Source organism: Rattus norvegicus, chromosome 15 (genome assembly GCF_036323735.1).
Source record: "Rattus norvegicus strain BN/NHsdMcwi chromosome 15, GRCr8, whole genome shotgun sequence".
NCBI classification, from domain to species: domain Eukaryota; kingdom Metazoa; phylum Chordata; class Mammalia; order Rodentia; family Muridae; genus Rattus; species Rattus norvegicus.
Window position 1 is genome coordinate 10115179 of NC_086033.1, and position 18019 is coordinate 10133197.

At 47.1% G+C, this 18019-nt stretch overlaps 1 protein-coding gene and 1 long non-coding RNA gene across 26 annotated transcripts in view; one reads left to right on the plus strand and one right to left on the minus strand.

Annotated features, from left to right (window-relative positions):
- Positions 1-775: 775 nt before the first annotated feature.
- Positions 776-18019, minus strand: part of Thrb (thyroid hormone receptor beta) — a 349278-nt gene continuing 332034 nt past the window's right edge. For all 25 annotated transcript variants that reach the window (XM_063273969.1, XM_063273981.1, XM_063273982.1 and 22 more), the window contains 3 exons: positions 12455-12601; positions 8966-9224; positions 776-5513 (listed from right to left, as the gene is read on the minus strand). In XM_063273969.1, the coding sequence (XP_063130039.1) occupies positions 5272-5513; positions 8966-9224; positions 12455-12601 (648 nt within the window). In that variant the 3' untranslated portion in view covers positions 776-5271. The remainder of the gene's footprint in view (positions 5514-8965; positions 9225-12454; positions 12602-18019) is intronic.
- LOC120096915 (uncharacterized) lies at positions 5512-12757 on the plus strand. The gene is made up of 4 exons (XR_005493838.2): positions 5512-5652; positions 6459-6517; positions 6867-6906; positions 12229-12757. It is a non-coding gene; the product is annotated as an uncharacterized LOC120096915 (long non-coding RNA).

An 18019-nucleotide genomic window follows, 5' to 3' on the forward strand; every position in this document is an offset into this window, starting at 1 on the left:
TTTCACACAGGAAGATTTCCATTGGTTTCTATGAAGTGCTATATAAGAACGGCCTTTGGTTGACTTTCTTTTCTGTGGGGTAGCCTCCCCTCCCCCTTTCAGACCCAAGCATGCTTAAGTCAAGCTTCCTTGTGTGGGGTTGGGCTGCCCACCCTCCCTCCCCACCTCCTGCCCCCAACCCTGTGAAAATTCTCCGCCAAAACAGCCTAAGAGTAAAAATACCACGTCCTTGAGAACAGGAGAGTAAACTGTTAAAGTAAAACTCTGTGTCTTTAAGCACAGCTGGGAGATAAATCCTGGGCTTCTTTTCCAGATGAAAGGACTTAGCTACTTAGCCCCTCACCGGAGCTCACAGCTCACGTGTTGGAAGTTCATCCTTGACGAGAACTCCTAATCAAAAACTCCAGTTGACTGCCTCAACTTCCCCGGTTGGTTTTTCCTACATGCGAGCCCTGATTTGATGATGTAGTCTTTATGTTGCCAACTGTTCTTATCCCCCTCTGCTCAGTGGTCTGTGCTCTCTTTTTGGAGAACCCCCATGGGGCTGCCTTAATGGGGCTGCCTTAGATTTCTGTTGGATGTTTTGAGTACCCGATTTGATGATATCTGTGTGTCAGACAGTTTGTCTGTCTGTATTTCTCCCTTCTCTCCACATGTTCTCCAAAGGCGAACACACTCATCTTGTATTCTAGATCCCTTCCCTGCCTCAGTGCTGAGGTGAGATGAACAGGCAGCCCCTCCCGTCCAGAAACAAAGAAAGAGACAGACAAATATATCCATTGTAAGCCTTTTCTTTTTTTAGAATTTAAGCTTATGAGTACCTACGCCCACTATATTCATAATTACAATTTAATATTTGCATACAAAAAGCTATGTAAAAATCCATTTTCCCAAATATACAAATTTTCCTTTTGGATAGTTTAAAACATTTGATCACAGATTTCAACAATTTTAGGCTGAAAAAATATTACCAATCTAGCAACAGCAATATCACTTAACACTGTTTGCAAAACACAAACCTTCCACTTACTATGAACCTCTCTACTCCACCCGTACCTTTTTTTTGTTGTTGTTGTTGTTTTTTTTTTTTTTTTCTGATTCACAGGGCATGAAAACATTACTGGAAAAAGAACGGTCTTCTCTGAAGAAAACACAGAGAACTACTTTGGCTATTTGATGTCAAGCGAAAGGTGCCAACGCCACAAAGGACAGCCAAAGGGAGGCAGTGGCCCAAGGCCACTCGAGTGCGCACACGCCCTGACCACCTCTGTCAGCCGCACGCCTACAAGTCTCGTTCTTGGCGTCACATTGTGCTCTGTTGCGTATGGTCTGTGTCCTCAGAGGAAAGACTCACGTCTGATTGTCTTGTGCATAAGGTGGGGCCAGTTCGAGCTGTGCGACAGAAAGCCACAAACAGTGTTTACTGCACAATATCGCTCCTGGAGGCGGCACTAATTAATGTGGAAAACACACCAAAAATGTGCGATTTCTTTTTTCATTTGCAAACATTTATACGACACAGTAAAAATCCTGTGATAAGGCCAAACCTTTTTTTCTCCCTAGCCTTTTTTTTTTTTAATACGTATATGTTTTTAATAGTCTTTTTTTCTCTTTTAAAGATTAAAGTAAAATGTCTCAATTGTAAAAAATACACACCGGGCAAATCCTTACCTGGGTAATAAATATCTACATCACAGTACAATAAAATTTCTTCTCTATAAAATTTAAATACGGATCGGTCTATCGCTATCAAAAGAAACACTATGCTAATATTTCCATATTATTAAAATAAGGAAAATTATGAGCTTATTTTAGGACCTGATGCCATCGCCACTGCAAAGGGCAGAGAGTCAATTGTCTTGTCATCTCTCATTTGGAGGAGGGCCTGTGGTTTGGTTATCCACTTAAATCAAGTTCGTGAAAAAGGTTTAGCCTTACAAAACGCTGGTTACATCTCAGAAACCATAAGACTGACTTCATAATTTATGACTCATGCAGCAAAAAGGTCAGTATGACATGGATGGGTCTGAGTTCCACAGAACGTAGAGGTCTCACTGACAATGAAGCGCTCTGAGGAGGCTCAGCAGGTCATGAGGCTGGACTGGGGAGAGCTGAGTGTGAGGAGGAGAAGGCTTGCACGCCCGGCCTGCAGGTCAATGTGAGAAGGACGCTGCAGAGCAGAGCCAGGCCCAGCCCTCTCGGAGATTGCACTGGGACAGAGGTGGCCCTGGGGCCACAGGAGGAGGAATGCACTGGGCTGAGGCTTCATCACTTAAGCGCATCACTGAGGACTGAGGCTCAAGGGACTAGAAAAAGCTCAGAGGTGGCACATGGTGTTAGAGCAGAGTTAGAGAGTTTTTTTTTTTTTTTCTTCTTCTTCTTCTTCCAGTTTCTGGAAGTTCTGCACATTTTAACTGAAGTGCAAAGTACACTTGAGGCAACGACCGGATGTACGCACATGTGTGCACACGCACATGTCGGTTGCATGTGCACAGCCTTCTCGTTCATGAATACCATTTGTCAGTGAGTGCCCCAGCAGGATGAGCGTGTTCTCCTTGACTGGAAAGTCTCCCCACGGTGGAGCAGGTGTAAAGGTTCTTGTCACCGCGTCCACACTTGAATTGAAAGTCTGGACAAGATTAGAAGGGAATGACTTTGAAAAAGAAGAAGAAGAAGAAGAAAAAAAAAAACATTGGGAGCAAATCCCTCACAATCTAGTGCATAAAATGAGTTTCTCGAAGGCCATTCTGAATGCCTACCGTTCTTGTTCCTTCCCGCCAGAAGACTGAAGCTTGCTTGTCTTGTTCAGTACTCAGTCTCCACGGTTGCTACAGCCTGGTTCGTCCCTGAAAGGTGAGCCTCTACAGAGGGAGGGTCACTGTGCTGTGGCTGGCTGGATTGTGAGGACCGGGCTAGTGCCCAGCGCTTAATCTTTACAGCGCTCTGAATGACCCTGGGTCAAACCCTGCACTAATGCCAGGGTTTCCGATGCCATTTGAAAACTGTCAGCATCAGGAAACTTCCTCAGAAACTCTGGTGCCCCAGAAGTTTGTATGCCTGTGTGGGACTCACCTACCTGTCACCTCCCTCTCTCCCTCTTTGGACGGAGAACTGGTCTCACAGCAAGTGTGTTTTAATTGTCTGGACAGAGGCATTCCAGGAGAGCTGACAGAGGGGACAGATGTTTTAATGAAATTCCTGAGGGAGGAGGCTGGGTACAGGTTGCCTGGGAAAGCAAATCTCAGACAGATGCTTGAACTTGACTCTCTGGGGCTTCTTGTTTCTATTTAATCTCCACACCAAGTCTACAGCGATGTTTTATCTGCTAAAACATCAGGCTAAATCTTTAGTTCCCTGCACAGACTGTTCCCTTTTCCTCAGTTATTTCCAAAGACTTTCAGGGCTGTACCTCTCTGCTTCCGAGGTCATTCTGCCTTCCTCTGAATCAAATCCTCATTCTCACTCCATGAGCACCCACATGCATTCCGTTTCCGAAGCTAGAAGTTTGAATAGAAAAGGAATCTTTCAAAGACGCCCCCTCCTTAGCTGAAAAGTCAAACACTAGAGAAGGGAAGAGGGGTTTCTGGAGATCAACTCATTTACTAGGAGGTAAGAAAACTAACACTGTAAGGTCCTAAATGACCCAGGCCGCAGGCACCCTGACTTGCTGTGAGGCCAAAGATGCTCTACCGAGCCCGGTGGGAAGAAGTGAGTTCCCTTGCTTTTCACAGTGACTTCCTTTGCTTTTAGGTAATTCTCACTGATATGGCTTGTTTTTCCCAGCATTTCCAGGCTAAGGCAGTGAAAGGCAGACAAGAAGTAGTTCACATCTGTGACATCAGTGAAGAGTCGTACATTCAGTTGCATGGGTACAGTCTGCCCATTTTTGGGTAAGTTGTCACTACTGGTTGCTTAGAGACATCTACTCTACACGGTCACTGGGGATGGGGCAGCGTAATGGTGTTTCCTATGCATGGTCTGCTATATTTTATGAGGACTATTTGCCAAGGTAATAGTGTATAAGCTACAGAAGAGTTAGTGTTGAGAGAGAGAAGAGAAGGGAAGAGAAGAGAAGAGAAGAGAAGAGAAGAGAAGAGAAGAGAAGAGAAGAGAAGAGAAGCTATTTAGTGTCTCAGAATCTGAGGAGGTGGGTTTGGGAGCAGAGACGGGATGGGACTGGGAGACATTTGTGAATGGGTAAAGCGCTTGCCGATCCACGGGGAGCATTCTCCCTAATTGGACAGCCTACAGCATGAGTAGTTCTTTTCCTTTGAATCTGATTGTTCCTGCATTGATCTTTTCCAGGGATTTTTCCAAAACAAGACTGGAGTTTCAACACGTCTCTCTCTGATTGGAAGATTCAATGTACAGGGAAACATCACCAGCTCAACAGCCACAGGCTGGGGAGAGGGCTGGTTCATAGGCCATCGGAAGAGGGACGGCACTCTGTAAACAGGTTTGAGCTCTGTGGGAATGGCTTGTGAATCTATCTAAGCTGCAAAGGTGCCTTCCTGCTTGAGGTAACACCATTTTTGGAAACTATGCTGTAACATGGATGATTTCCAAGCTCTATGGGCATCCTGAAAAGGAGACTTTCCTTGTGGCCTCAAACCAGTCAAGTCTCCAAGTTCTACTCTTGCGCAACTTGAAGTAAATCACAAGGTTACAGAAGGCCATGGAAAGTAACGTCGATTTGTTATGGTGTGGGTATCCTGCACATTCCAAGTCAGCCTGCTTGGAGAGTAAGGGTGCTGGAAGCGGTAAGCTCCTGAGTAGCTGTGAGTTCCTGAAGCTGGAACGGCTCCTCCCCTCACGCGCCAAAAGCCACGCCCAACCTGAGGTGGCCTGAGCTCTGCCAGCTTCACCTTACAAACAACAGAACTGGATCGCATTGGATCAAGATGACTGTCGTCTCGGTTTTAAGGCTTCTTTAGTCTTCTGTAATGCCATTTGGCTTGCTTGAGTCTGCCCAGGGACAGATGGGAGCTGGTGACGACGTGGTGCTGGTGAGATGATCGCCCCCACTCGGCCTGCACTGCTGTGAACCCCTCAAAGCCGTCACACTAAGGACTGGAGAACGAAACGCAATGGTTACAAAGACCCACATTCAAAGGACCACTTCATCCAAGTCTATGCCACTGATGACCCGCTGACCCACTGATGAGCTCACTTGACACAAAGAAACGAAGAAACGACAACAGAAAGAGCTACAGGTGGAATGCAGCGACACCCAGTCGTGCTGCAGGAATGACAAGAACCTGTCCAGTCCGTTCAGTCCTCAAAGACTTCCAAGAAGAGAGGCGGGAAGAGCTCGGTGGGGCACTCCACCTTCATGTGCAGGAAGCGGCTGGCGTGGCACGCTCCAATCATCCGCAGGTCCGTCACCTTCATCAGGAGTTTGGGCCAAAAGTGTGTCACATGGTGCTTCCGGTAATTGATATAGTGTTCAAAGGCCAACAGGAAACTGTCTTGGTATTTCTCAATTCTCTCAACACAAGCTAGCCCTGGGCGATCTGAGGGGAGGAAGAAGAGAGATAGGAATTTAGAGGCGGAAGGAGTGAGCTCGTCTTAGTCAGTTACAGACCTGGGGACTTCACTGCTCCTAGGAGGAAGCAAGAATGCAGCATGGGCTGCAGAGTACCAGACACCAAGGTAAGGTAACAGTTGAGATGGATACTCTGGGTGGGGGAGGGGCGCAGTGCTGAGATGGATACTCTGGGTGGGGGAGGGGCGCAGTGCTGAGATGGATACTCTGGATGGGGAGGGGCGCAGTGCTGAAGTGGATACTCTGGTGGGGGAGGGGCGCAGTGCTAAGATGGATATTCTGGTGGGGGAGGGGCGCAGTGCTGAGATAGATACTCTGGTGGGGGAGGGGCGCAGTGCTGAGATGGATACTCTGGTGGGGAGGGGCGCAGTGCTGAGATGGATACTCTGGTGGGGGAGGGGCGCAGTGCTGAGATGGATACTCTGGATGGGGGAGGGGCGCAGTGCTGAGATGGGTACTCTGGTGGGGGAGGGGCGCAGTGCTGAAGTGGATATTCTGGTGGGGGAGGGGCGCAGTGCTGAGATGGATACTCTGGTGGGGGAGGGGCGCAGTGCTGAGATGGATACTCTGGTGGGGGAGGGGCGCAGTGCTGAAGTGGATACTCTGGTGGGGGAGGGGCGCAGTGCTGAGATGGATACTCTGGTGGGGGAGGGGCACAGTGCTGAGATGGATATTCTGGTGGGGGAGGGGCACAGTGCTGAGATGGATATTCTGGATGGGGAGGGGCGCAGTGCTGAAGTGGATACTCTGGTGGGGGAGGGGCGCAGTGCTGAAGTGGATACTCTGGTGGGGGAGGGGTGCAGTGCTGAGATGGATACTCTGGATGGGGAGGGGTGTGTGCTTCTAGGCAGCCACAATGTGAGCAACTTCATTTTCCCCTGTGCTTTTATCATGATGCTCTTCCTCACCACAGGCATGGAAGCAATGGGAACAGTCAACTGTGGACAGAAGCTTCTAGAACCATGAGATGAGGTAAATCTTCTATCCCTCAAGTTGGCTTTATGAAGTGTTTGTCATAGTGATGTAAAAACAGACCTATTTGCCGTCTCTACTATTCTCTCTCCTTACTGACTTATTCTAGAGGAAGCATCTTATTACACAGTAATGAAACCCATTTTCCATAAGCCAATGATAACTATGAAAACAAATGCCTGCAGAAATACTTATTAAATGATCAAAGTTTCTTTATTAAAGACAAAGATTCTTGCTGGAGACTTTGTGCCCTTGAGAACTTTCTTGGTAAAAAACAGGGTAGTAAGTACTGGGACAATGTTAAAGTCAGACTAGCCTCGCACTGACTCTTCCTTCCTGCCTTCTTTAGGGCGTACGACCAGAAGACACTGCAGAAGCTTCCTTCCTGTGTAAGTCAACATTATTTAAGTGCGTCTTTATACCAATAATGATTTAGCTAAAACTTACTTTCATTTCCTCATGACTATAATTCCCACATATTTCTATTTTAATTTAGAGAGGCTGGATCACAAAGGCAGCCCTTAGAGAGGCTCCAAATTATATTCCCCTGAGGACCCTCATGTGGACACCGGTTGTAGCCCAGGTACCAGCTGTGCAGTTCCCCCATTGTGTGAACTTTCTCCACATGGGTGTTATTCTCTCAAAGCCCCCAGGGCCTGGGTAGAATAAGTCTGGTTGCAATAATTTTATGTTATATATATATATATATATATAGAATCACATGAGGTAACAGTAAATATGGTGGTTCTAGTGGTTAAAAGCAAGACACGGGGAGGGGGTTATACCAGGGTGAGAACAGTAGGAACTGGGAAAATGGAACACCCTGGACTCTGTCCAAAGTCACCCAAAGAGTTCAGTGTGCCGTTCTATATATTTGAAAATTTTCCACAAACATAATTTTAAATATTATTGCTTTAAAAATATCTTCCACATCTAAATTTTATGTAGGAAATGAATTTCTAGACCAACTTAAAAACATTTAGAAAGCTTCAAGTCAATCAAGAACTCTGAAGGTGTCTGTGACTCAGATCTGGTGGATACTTGGCCGCATACCCCATTAATAGTTCTGGAGTCTTCTGAACACTGGCTTCATGCAGCTATGACCTCTAAGTATAATTAGCTAAGAGGGAGATATGGTAAAGTAAGTGACCATATCTAGTGACAGAAGTGACAAGTACTAAAGAAATAAAAACTTAACTTGTTCTGAAGAGGAGAGCCTGAAGCGGTTTTCTGTATTTCAAGACTAGCTTCCTGGGGTTGGGGATTTAGCTCAGTGGTAGAGCGCTTGCCTAGGAAGCGCAAGGCCCTGGGTTCGGTCCCCAGCTCCGAGAAAAAAAAAAAAGACTAGCTTCCCTCAAACAACGCAGTGTGCTTTGAATTTATTTATCGTGATATAAATAAAATGAGAATGGGTCAGCTCTGTCATTAAACCTCCACCGTGGGGAGCTGAGTTCTGACAGATTTCATTTAAAAAGATGGCGGCGGGTGGCAGGTGAAAGGCAGGCAGCATCATGTCCTCCCTGGACTGAGGAGGTTGGATGGGCTGCAGCTGGGGCTAGTTGGTCATTAGAATGTGGCTGAAGTGATGCTGTGAGACTTAAGTCTGGTCAGCTTTTGCTTTCACATGTAAGCAGCCATGTAAGGGTCTGAGTCCTCTTTCAGAGGAAAGGCTGCTGGGGACAACCTCTGCGGCCATGTTCAGCGCCAGCTCTGGCCATCTCGGGTGTCTTAAGCACTCAGTTTTGGGTTGGTGTGCTGTTCAGAAGGAGGAAACTAAAACTCGAGCCTTGTGTACCATAGGATGGCGCTGTCTCTCACATCTATACCCAGCATCCACAAAGGCAGAAGCAGGCAAGGGTGGATGAACTGTCTGAAAAAGGGCACCATTTCACAGGGTTTCAACTGCCCCTGCTCCCCTTTCCCTATCCAAATTGGACATCATGCCAAGACTTAGTTACTTTAGCCAATTTTCACAGTAATGCAGTGAGGTATAAAGATTCTAATTTCAATTTTATTTGGAGATATGCAGATTCGGGCAGCTGGATGGTAACAAGCTGGTTGGGACTTCATACAAATGTTTTGTGAGTGAGGCTGGGACTTGTTGCTAGCTAGCTCTGTCAGAATCAAAGGCCAAGGAGACACACACTTCTGAAATGCCACAGCTACAACCGTTTCCACAGTTTCAAAGAGCATCTGAGTTAGAGGCCAGTGCGGTCTATGCAGTGAGTTCCAAGCCAGCCAGAGCTATAGAGTATCAGACCCTAGATATCCCCCATTCCGCTCCCTGTCAATTGACCTCTCTAGTTTCTTGATGTAGGAGAGTCAGATAAGACTCTGCTGCTAAAGGGAGGCAGACAACCCATTAAGTGATGTGAATTAGCACCAGACCCCCGACTCCCACCCCACGAAGCTCTCTTCTCCCACCCTAGAGGACCTTAGCACACTCACCTGAAGACATCAGCAGGACGGCTTGAAGCAGGGCAACCTCCGTGTCATCCAGGTTGAAAGACGACAGAGACATGCCCAGGTCAAAGATCGCATCTGACACCACCCCAAGACCTCCGTTTTTCAGCTGGCCCCGTGTCACTGCCATTTCCCCATTCAAGGTTAGAGTCTCGCTGTCTGGGTCATAGCGCACAGCAGCTCGGAGGGACATGATCTCCATGCAGCAGCCTTTGAGGAGGATGATCTGGTCTTCACAGGGCAGCTGGAAGGAAGCAGGCACATCAGCACAGAGCAGAGGATTAGTGTCAGCCAGGCTGTTGGAAAAGCAACCACTGAGCCTTGGTTGACCAATCCTAGATCTGCGTCCTCTGAGCCCTCGCTCTCTCTCATTCTCTACCTGCAGGGACAGTTACAGCCATGTTTGTTTTGAGACAGTCTTCTGTGTAGTTCTGGCTGGATTGGAATTCACTATTACAGACTAAGCTGGCCTTCAAGTGGTAGCAATCCTCCTGCCTCTGCCTCCCAAATGCAGGGGCTACAGGTATGTAATTACATGCTCAGACTACAGCTACTTTAAAACGATGTAGATGAGTGTTTTGACTGCACATAGGTCCATGCACCAAAAGAGGCCATTGGATCCTTAGAGCTAGAGGTATAGATGGTTGTCAGGTACCAACCATCTAGGTGCTGGGTTCTCTGGTAGAGTAACCAGTGCTCTTAACTGCCATCTCTTCAGCGCCCCCTCAACCACTGTTTTTGAAATATCTAGGCGGGTTTATCTTAGTAGTTTACATTTCTTTTAGCATAGGCCTTCAACGGATGTTACAGGCCTACAGAAGCCTCCATGAGCCAACCCTTCATTGGGGAGTTTGTACCATTGCTATACTTGAAAGTGCTGCTGAGCGGAGTTCAAGACTCATCTTTTTAAGATTGTGTGTAGCTCTGCTGGTCAGCTGGCAACCAAGCTTTTCAGGAAGTGCAAAACTAGAAGGTTGCAGCCAGATGCCAGTAACCAAGGCACTACAGGCTTTGCTCACGGTCAACCAGCAAATCCAGGCCAGAGGTGAAGCCAGGATCCGGTGTCCTGGCTTCCAGCTTTCTATTTTTGGTGACCCAGATGCCAGAGTCAGTGGACAAGCTAGAGTTTTCTGTTCAGATTTCGGGGTCATTTTAAGCTTATTTGGTCACCATGTTATTTAGGTTTTACGACAATGGGCTAGTAAGACTTCACAACAGAACTCTGTGTGGCAAGATAGTAAAAAATAGAAAATTATTTTCCGGGGTTGGAGAGAAAGCTCAGGAATTCAATATTGATGTCACTTGAAAGGGTGTGAGCGACTGTTACATCTTGTGTTTCTTGTCAAGATGTATACAGTCGTCTCAGTTAAACTTCACAGTAAGACAGTCAGGTAAACATTTGAATTCCAGTTTTGTTCACACACGTGAAAAACAGACACTCAGAGTGTAATGTGCTAGTGTGCAGGGCGTGGGGATATTTTGTAGACGAGGCTGAGATTTGAAACCAGCTCTATTACAATTCAAGGCCAATGCACCTGCTCAGTATGTGAACAATGGGAACATTTCCAGAAACAAAGACTATGTAAATTGTACATAATATCTACGTCTTCCTTGAACCTCTTGGGAGATAGAAACTCTTGACTGGTCCAACTTTAAACTGCTTTTATTTATCTGTGAGAAACAGGCTTTGATGTCTAGCAATTCTGTTAGACAACACATTAATGATTTGCTTTCGTTTAAGCCTTCCTTGTGCTAATTATATCCTTGGATGCCTGACTCGAGAGGGAGTTGGAAGGAGGAAGGCTGAGCTTGGGTATAGATGGAAAACTGGCTGGAGAGAGCAGAAAAGAACCCCAGCTCCTCCAGGACTCTCTGTGGGTCTCACCCTTATTGTCTCCCAAGCTCCCAGGTAGCGCTCACACACTCCTAAGGAGAACCATTCAGCAGACGTAGAAGTGTACGTCAGATAACGCTTTTCTTCCCCCAAGTTCCTTTTGGCTAAGTTTGTCTCAGCAACAGAAAGGAAACTAGAAAAGGGACTATTTGTTCATCATCTAGAATGTTCATAAATATTAATTAAAAATATTAAAGGTCAGAAAGAGGCGAACGCTTTCTCTGTCTCAGTTTCTATCTTTGGGCTCTGTCCTTCTGAGCATGGATTCTGTGGACGCTCAAAAATAAGCAATAAGACATTACTCCATCCAGTGTCTGATGTCACCCTCACTGCAGCTTGGCTGTCCTCACTGTAAACTCGCAGCCTAGATGAGCTGGAAGTTAAAGCAGCAGCTGCTCCTCCTAGACAAGGAGACTTGGTTCTCGCAGCTGTACTACGCTCTACTCTCGAAGCTATGGAAGAGGCTCACTACGGTCTGCTGGCTCTACATGCTAACTCTCCCAGGCTCCTGGAAGGTGTGAGAGCAATGGTCTGGCACTCAGTGGAACTTTGCAGAGGGAGATCGATGTTCCACAGAGTACACAATCAGCCCTAGTGGGTTCAGAAAGCCAGAAGCAGGATGGAAATGTCATGATGAAATTGAACCTGGAAGATAGCCTAGTCAGGCTACGGTGCTTGACTCTGAACTCCATTTCAAGAACCCATGGGTTCTTTTTACTTTTTAAAGCCAGGTGTGGTGGTGGTAGCACCCACTTGTAATCCTAGGACAAAGGAGGAAGAGACAGGTGAATTACTGGCTGGCTGGTTAGCCTAACCTACTTGGAATGTTCCAGAAAGACAAAGAGAAGAAATAACGGCATCGGTTATAAGATGTGTGTTGTGCTTGTCACTCGGGCAGGGCAGAAGGACAATACTCTATATGTTGAACATGCCAACTGCTCTAAGAGACAGCAGTGTAAATCTCAAAGATGACCAGACTCAGGATCTCGCCCATTCCTTGTAGTGTAGTGGTTCTGTTCTCACCTGCTGTAGGACAGGGCTGGTCAAAGTGAGGCAAGAAGGAAGCTGAGGTGAGATGGGGAACGTGCTAAGTGAGGGAGGAAGTATTTCTGAGGGAAAGCATGGGTGAGTTTTCCAGGCCCCAGAGAGGGCAAGAGATCAAGCTCCTGGGAAAGAAGAAATCCCCACAGAGACAGTGGGAGTCTTGCTCTGCGAGGGCCATTTGGCTTCAGTTCTTCTGTATTAAGGATTGATCACATTGCTGTCTCTCTGGGACATTCCGTAGAAGACCTATCGATAGTGTTCAAACTGCAGCGATCTACTTGGTAAGCTAATTTTGTCTCTCACTCAACAGTGGCTGAAGAGAGAAGGCACTGCTGAGGAACGAGCCCTTCTTTTGACAGTACTGGGGATAGATCCAAGGTCGGGCACACAAGGCAAGTGCTCTCCCATTGAGCTGCGGCCCCAGCAGGCATTCTCATTTTGCATGGACTCTGCTAATTACTGTGAGACAATACCCTGCACTCTTGGAAAAGAAGCTATAATGAAAAGTGACCCAGTCAGAAGAGCCATATCCTCACCTCACAAAACATGGGCAACTTTTTGGCGAAATCCACCACTCTGGTGATTGCTGGTGTGATGATTTTTGTAAAATGGCTGAAGGCTTCCAGATCAACCTTGCCACCTTCCGGGGCGTTCACAATGGGTGCTTGTCCAATGTCTTCAGGCTGAGGAGGAGAAAGTGAGAACAGTTTCAGCAAAGCTGAAAGAAACCCGTGTTTATCACAGCTCTCGAATGGCAGGGAAACAAGGCTGTCACTTCTGGTTGCCCCTGTGTGTTGACAAAGTAGATAATTTTCACCTCAATTATGTCTTTGAGCAAATGTGTATGCTTTGGCCATTGCTTTAATAGGCCCCAGGGGTAATGCTCACAGGACTATTGATGGAAAGAAGTTTTGTTGGCACAGAGGTCATACATAGATCTGTGGAAAGAATTCTAGATCACTGGTGGGCACATTCAGAGCACTGTGTTCTGGTGTGTATGTTGGGACACAGGGGCAGTAATGGAGGCACCACAAACCCCTAACAAGCCCTTGGGGGTCACATTCTTGCTTCTAACCATGGACTCTAGTTTGAGGTGTTCTCAGCTGAGTGCTGAGGGTGACAATCTCTCAGCTCTCTGCAGGGAACTGAGTTGCACAAACAGGGCAAACCTTAGGGCAGGTGGGACATCTGCTTATCATTCATGTCCCCAGAGTTCTTTACTGTTTACTTGCTCAAAGACAGTCCATGACTGCACCACTCAGACCGGACAGTGAAATGGTTATCACTCGGGGGATGTTCTCGGGCCCTCTCTGGATCTGATTGTTCAGAATCACGGTTTCAGCCTGGCTCCAGGTTACTCGTGCAGGGTGGACTTCCACAAGCCGCCTGTCCTTAGTGAGCATTCTGTCACCTCTACTAGGGTATCGTGTGCTGTTTCTGTACTTCTCGTGAGGACAACCCTCTCTACTGCCCATTCTTGTCTCTGTGATACTAATAAGCACCAGCTATGAATGACTTACTAGCACATGGATGCCAGCTTCCACTTCTCTATCCCATGTGGTTCACAGAAGCCCAGGCCTTTAAACAAGTGCAAAAGCAGGGAAGGGAAACATGTCTGTAACATCTGTCCACTTTCTGACACCTGGAAACAGATGGTGTCTTCAAGTGTCTTCTAGGAGTTGTGGATGTCACCAAGGGCATCAGAGACTCATGGCTGTGGGATGGCGGCCATCTTTGCATGATGCTACAGTGAACAGATGTGAAGAAGATCTGGTTTCTCCAAGACACCCAGTGGTGGGAGTGGGGAGTGACAGCAGTGGGTGGAGCACAATTACCCTTCCCCATTTGGGGAGGAGTCACAATGACAATGTCCACCGCCCATGTCAAGACTCTGTGGCTCCAAACTTCACTGTGTTCCAGATTTCTAGGCTTCACCTGAATCTAGAGCCAGGTAGAAGTAGGGGGTCTGTCTTTCTACAGAGGTTGTGGGGTGTGCTGCTGCTGGTAGTCTGCGGCCACTCTGAGGATGCCAGGCCATCAGTGAACAAACTCAGTGTGGAGCATCCACCTTCCTCCCTACAGCCTGTCAGTGGTCACAGCTCACAGGACAGCAGATAACTCTCACCCTCAACTTGCCCATATGTCAGGATCTGCAGGAGCAGCCAGGCCCTGCAAGCCTTAGGGAGAATTGCGAGAATGTGTGTGTTCACAGCGAATGTGGGCAGTGCTGACTCCTTTGACATTACCCATAGGTTCCTCTGGCTTTGTTGTTGTCTCTTGTTTTAGTGGTAGTGAACGGGTGGGTCTGGGTTCTACCATGTTTTCATGGTGAATGGAGGTGTCTGAGGTAACCAATGACATGGCCTTCCTGGACACAGATGGGACAGGATACAATGCCTGTCCCACTTTCTGTCGTTGTGTGAGCTAAGGATTTAAAATGAATGCCGATCGTACTTTGGGGACCACTGTTCCTTGCATCCTGAGCTGGCTTGTATATTTTCTTCTTCCCCTGAACAGGAGGCTGCTCTTGCCTCCTGTCTTCTTTACAAGCCTGTTAGGAAGGAAGGTCGGCTGCTAAATGAGCATGACCACACATTAACAAGGTAGGGAGTTTTGAGTTAAAATTATCTATCGTCTATCATCTATCTATCGTCTATCTATCTATCTATCTATCTATCTATCTATCTATCTATCTATCATCTATCTATCTATCTAAATTTATGTAGGAACATCTCAGAAACAACATATTTTTGTGTATATACATGTTCGTGTGCGCACATATGTGTTGGTATATGTGCATATGTGTGCATGTAGAAGCCAGGCCTGATGTCAGCTGTCTCCTTTAGTTTCTTTCTAGATGCTGTTGCTCATCATAATGATGAATTTTAATTTATTTTAAAAATGTATTTGTTTTATTGATGTTTATGGATGTTTTCCCTGCACACACACACACACACACACACACACACACACACACACACACACACCACTGAATGCAGAGCCCTCTGATTTAGTTAGACGGCTTGGCCAGTGAGCTCCAGGGATCTGCCTATCTCTGTCTTCCTAGCGCTGGGATTTCATGAATACACTCTGCCCATGCATTTTTATGAGCGGGCTGGAGACCCTGATACTCATGTTTCCACAGCAAACACTTTACCAACTGAACATCTCCCCAGCACCTAAACATTCATTCATCTGTGGGTAGAAAAGCAGGGGAGTCACTTCCCGTGACCGATGATTTGAAAGACGGAGGAAAATCAAGCAAGGGAACGTGGCAACGATAAAATTACAGCTTCGGTGTAACTTCACAGGCCTTTCTGTTGGGAACTAAACAGCGGAATAGATAAAAAGCATTCTGTTGTATCATTAGAGTTCGTTTCCACAATGGACCTCAGGTACTAGGGAGAAGAAGAAGAATCTGCAAGGAGGTGAGCTGCCTCCTGGTACAGAGAACTGAGATCGCAGAATGCAAATGCCTATGTGGCTCCCCTGTAGATTCTCACCCATAAGGACTGCAGATTGCTGAATTCGTCTTGAATCTGTTAGCTTATTGTGCCTAGTGGCCTTGGGCACTGAGGATCTTGTGCCCAGGATGTAGTTGTGCCCAATACCAAGCTCCAGTATCATTGATGCCCCTGTCTTGTGTCTAGCTGTGGAGAGGTCTGCTTAGCTGCCTTAGCTTGCTCATAGGGCATTCCAACAACAGCACTGATGTCTGTCCTCTAGGCTCTAAATGGGCCACCTGGCTCAGTACATCTGAGATCACCACCTTTGTCCCACACATTGCCTCTCTTTTCTACTGCACATTCTCTCTGGATCTTTCCTTCCTCTGAAGCCCCTACTTCAATCTGTTGTCTCTGTTCACTGTCAACCCCAACCTGAATCCTGTCTACTCCTTGACATCTTGCTAGATGACCTCACCTGAAATGACACTGGCCTCCTCTACACACTCACAGTCGCCAGTGGGTGTCACTTTTATGGCACTGACTTTTAACTCTTTTCTCTTACTTTTAACTTATTTTCACACTTATATAGTCGTTCATCACATAGACAGCCTTCTGAACGGGAAAGGACCAAGCCTTTGTGTTTCTGTCTGCTGTGGAACAGGCCTCTGCATGAAGTAGGGCCAGATTGCACTCTTGATGCTGAGATTACAGGAGTGAATGATGTCTCTCATAAGATAAATGGGTTTGTGGTGAGGGATGATCAGTGATAGGCAAGAAAAATAATCACTGAAGAACTCTGGCTTGTGATAAGCCTAGAGGTGACATGTTAGTCCACCAAGGTCCTGATGACGAGCAAATGGTCAAGACTTTGGGCTGAAGCATGTCAAGGAGTCAGCTGTCCATGGAGTTGAAGGAGAAATATTCAAGGCGGAGGGAGAAGCCAGTAGTTCTATTTTGAACGTGAAATGTTCCTCATAGGCTCACATGCTCCATACTCACCTCCCAGGTTTATAGTCAAGGCCTCACTTTCTGTCCCTGTGAGTGTTGATTCAAGGTGACCAGCTGCTCCAGCTCTTACTGCTGGCCCTTCTTGGCCATCGTGCTGTCTAGTGATTATGTCAACTTGACACAAGCTGGGAAAGGAGGGATCTTCAGCTAAGGAAATGTTCTGTAGGATCTGGCAAGGCACTTTTCTTAATTAATGATTGATAGGGAAGGGTCCAACTCATTGTGTGTGTCTGTCCCTGGGCTGGTGGTCCTGGGTTCTGTAATAAAGTAAGCGAGCAAATCCTAGGGAGCAAGCCAGAAAGCAGCATCCCTCTATGACCTCTGCATCAGCTCCTCCAGGTCCCTGCTCTGCATGAATTCCTATCCTAACTCCCCCAGTGATGGACTGTTACCTGGAAGAGGAAACAAACCCTTTTCTCCCCAAGTTGCTTTGGTCAGTAACTGACAGCAACTCTATCCAGGATGGCCATGAGGGACTATTCTTCTCAAACTGTAATTCAGAATAAACCTTCCCTCTTTGAAACTGTCCTTGTCAAGGATTTGGTCAAAATATCAAGGAGAGTAACTAATACTCATTGCAAAGTGCTGAGGACAGAAAAAAGGCCCAGTTGGATGGAGCCCGGCAGAGAAGCATCATGTTGGGCCCCATGGACCACGGGAGGAAAGAAACATCTTCTAGATACAAAACAAAAGTCATTGAAGGGCTACAGACAGGACAGAGGCTTGATGAGGTGTAGGGATGTTGGTTTGGGTAAGGGTTGAGCAAGGAGAAGCTGCTGTAATTCAGTCAGGTTGAGGTGGGCTGGACTATGAGTTCACAGTAAAACAGCCAGAAATGGAGGACCTATGAAGATGCACAGGGTGTCAGCTCAGGAACCCCTAGCGCCCTGGCTTCTCTGGGCAGTAGGAACAGAGAGGGACAGACATGAGGTTCAGGTGTATGTGCAGGTGTGACATCAGTCCCCGTTCAGCACTGGGGAGCTGGAGTTACACAGACCCCTGCCAGCTGGCTCTCTGGGTTGAGGTTACTTAGCGTTGGCCTTGTTACAAATGGATGGCTGAAAGCCAAGGACATCTTGGCTTAGCCCGGCAGCTTGTTGGCCCTGGCAGAATGGGATTTGGCCAGGTGGATGAGTTTTTCTCTCTGTTTGTTTAGCAGGTTCGTCTTCTCACAATGCAAAGCAATGTAGAAGGACCCTGACACATTCAGGGCCCTGGTGTCTTAGACCTGACTCCAGGTTTATACATCCTGGGATAAACGGGGTGAAATGTGAAAGTCATGTGTCATAAGCACGAGATGCCAGGTGCCTCTGTGTCCTTTGCATAATTAGTTTTTACCCTACCTGAGGTGGTCAAAAGGCCAACGACCAGAGAGGGAGTGAAATCACTTACATAATTAGGAAGGCTAGCTCTCCTGATTGTTTCTGAAATGGTGGTAATTTGGGATCATAGATTGTGCCCTGACCTGACCTCACAGACCTATCTGACCCTTCAGTCTGTGCCCTGTCTGACACTGGTCCCAGTTGAGAACGTGGTCATCAGGCAGTGACTCAGCTGGGGGAGAAATAGGGCAGGTGTGCCCTGACTCCAAAGGCCACATTTCGTCCTTGCCTAGAAAGTCCGCCAGCTGTGCCTCTGTTAGTGAAC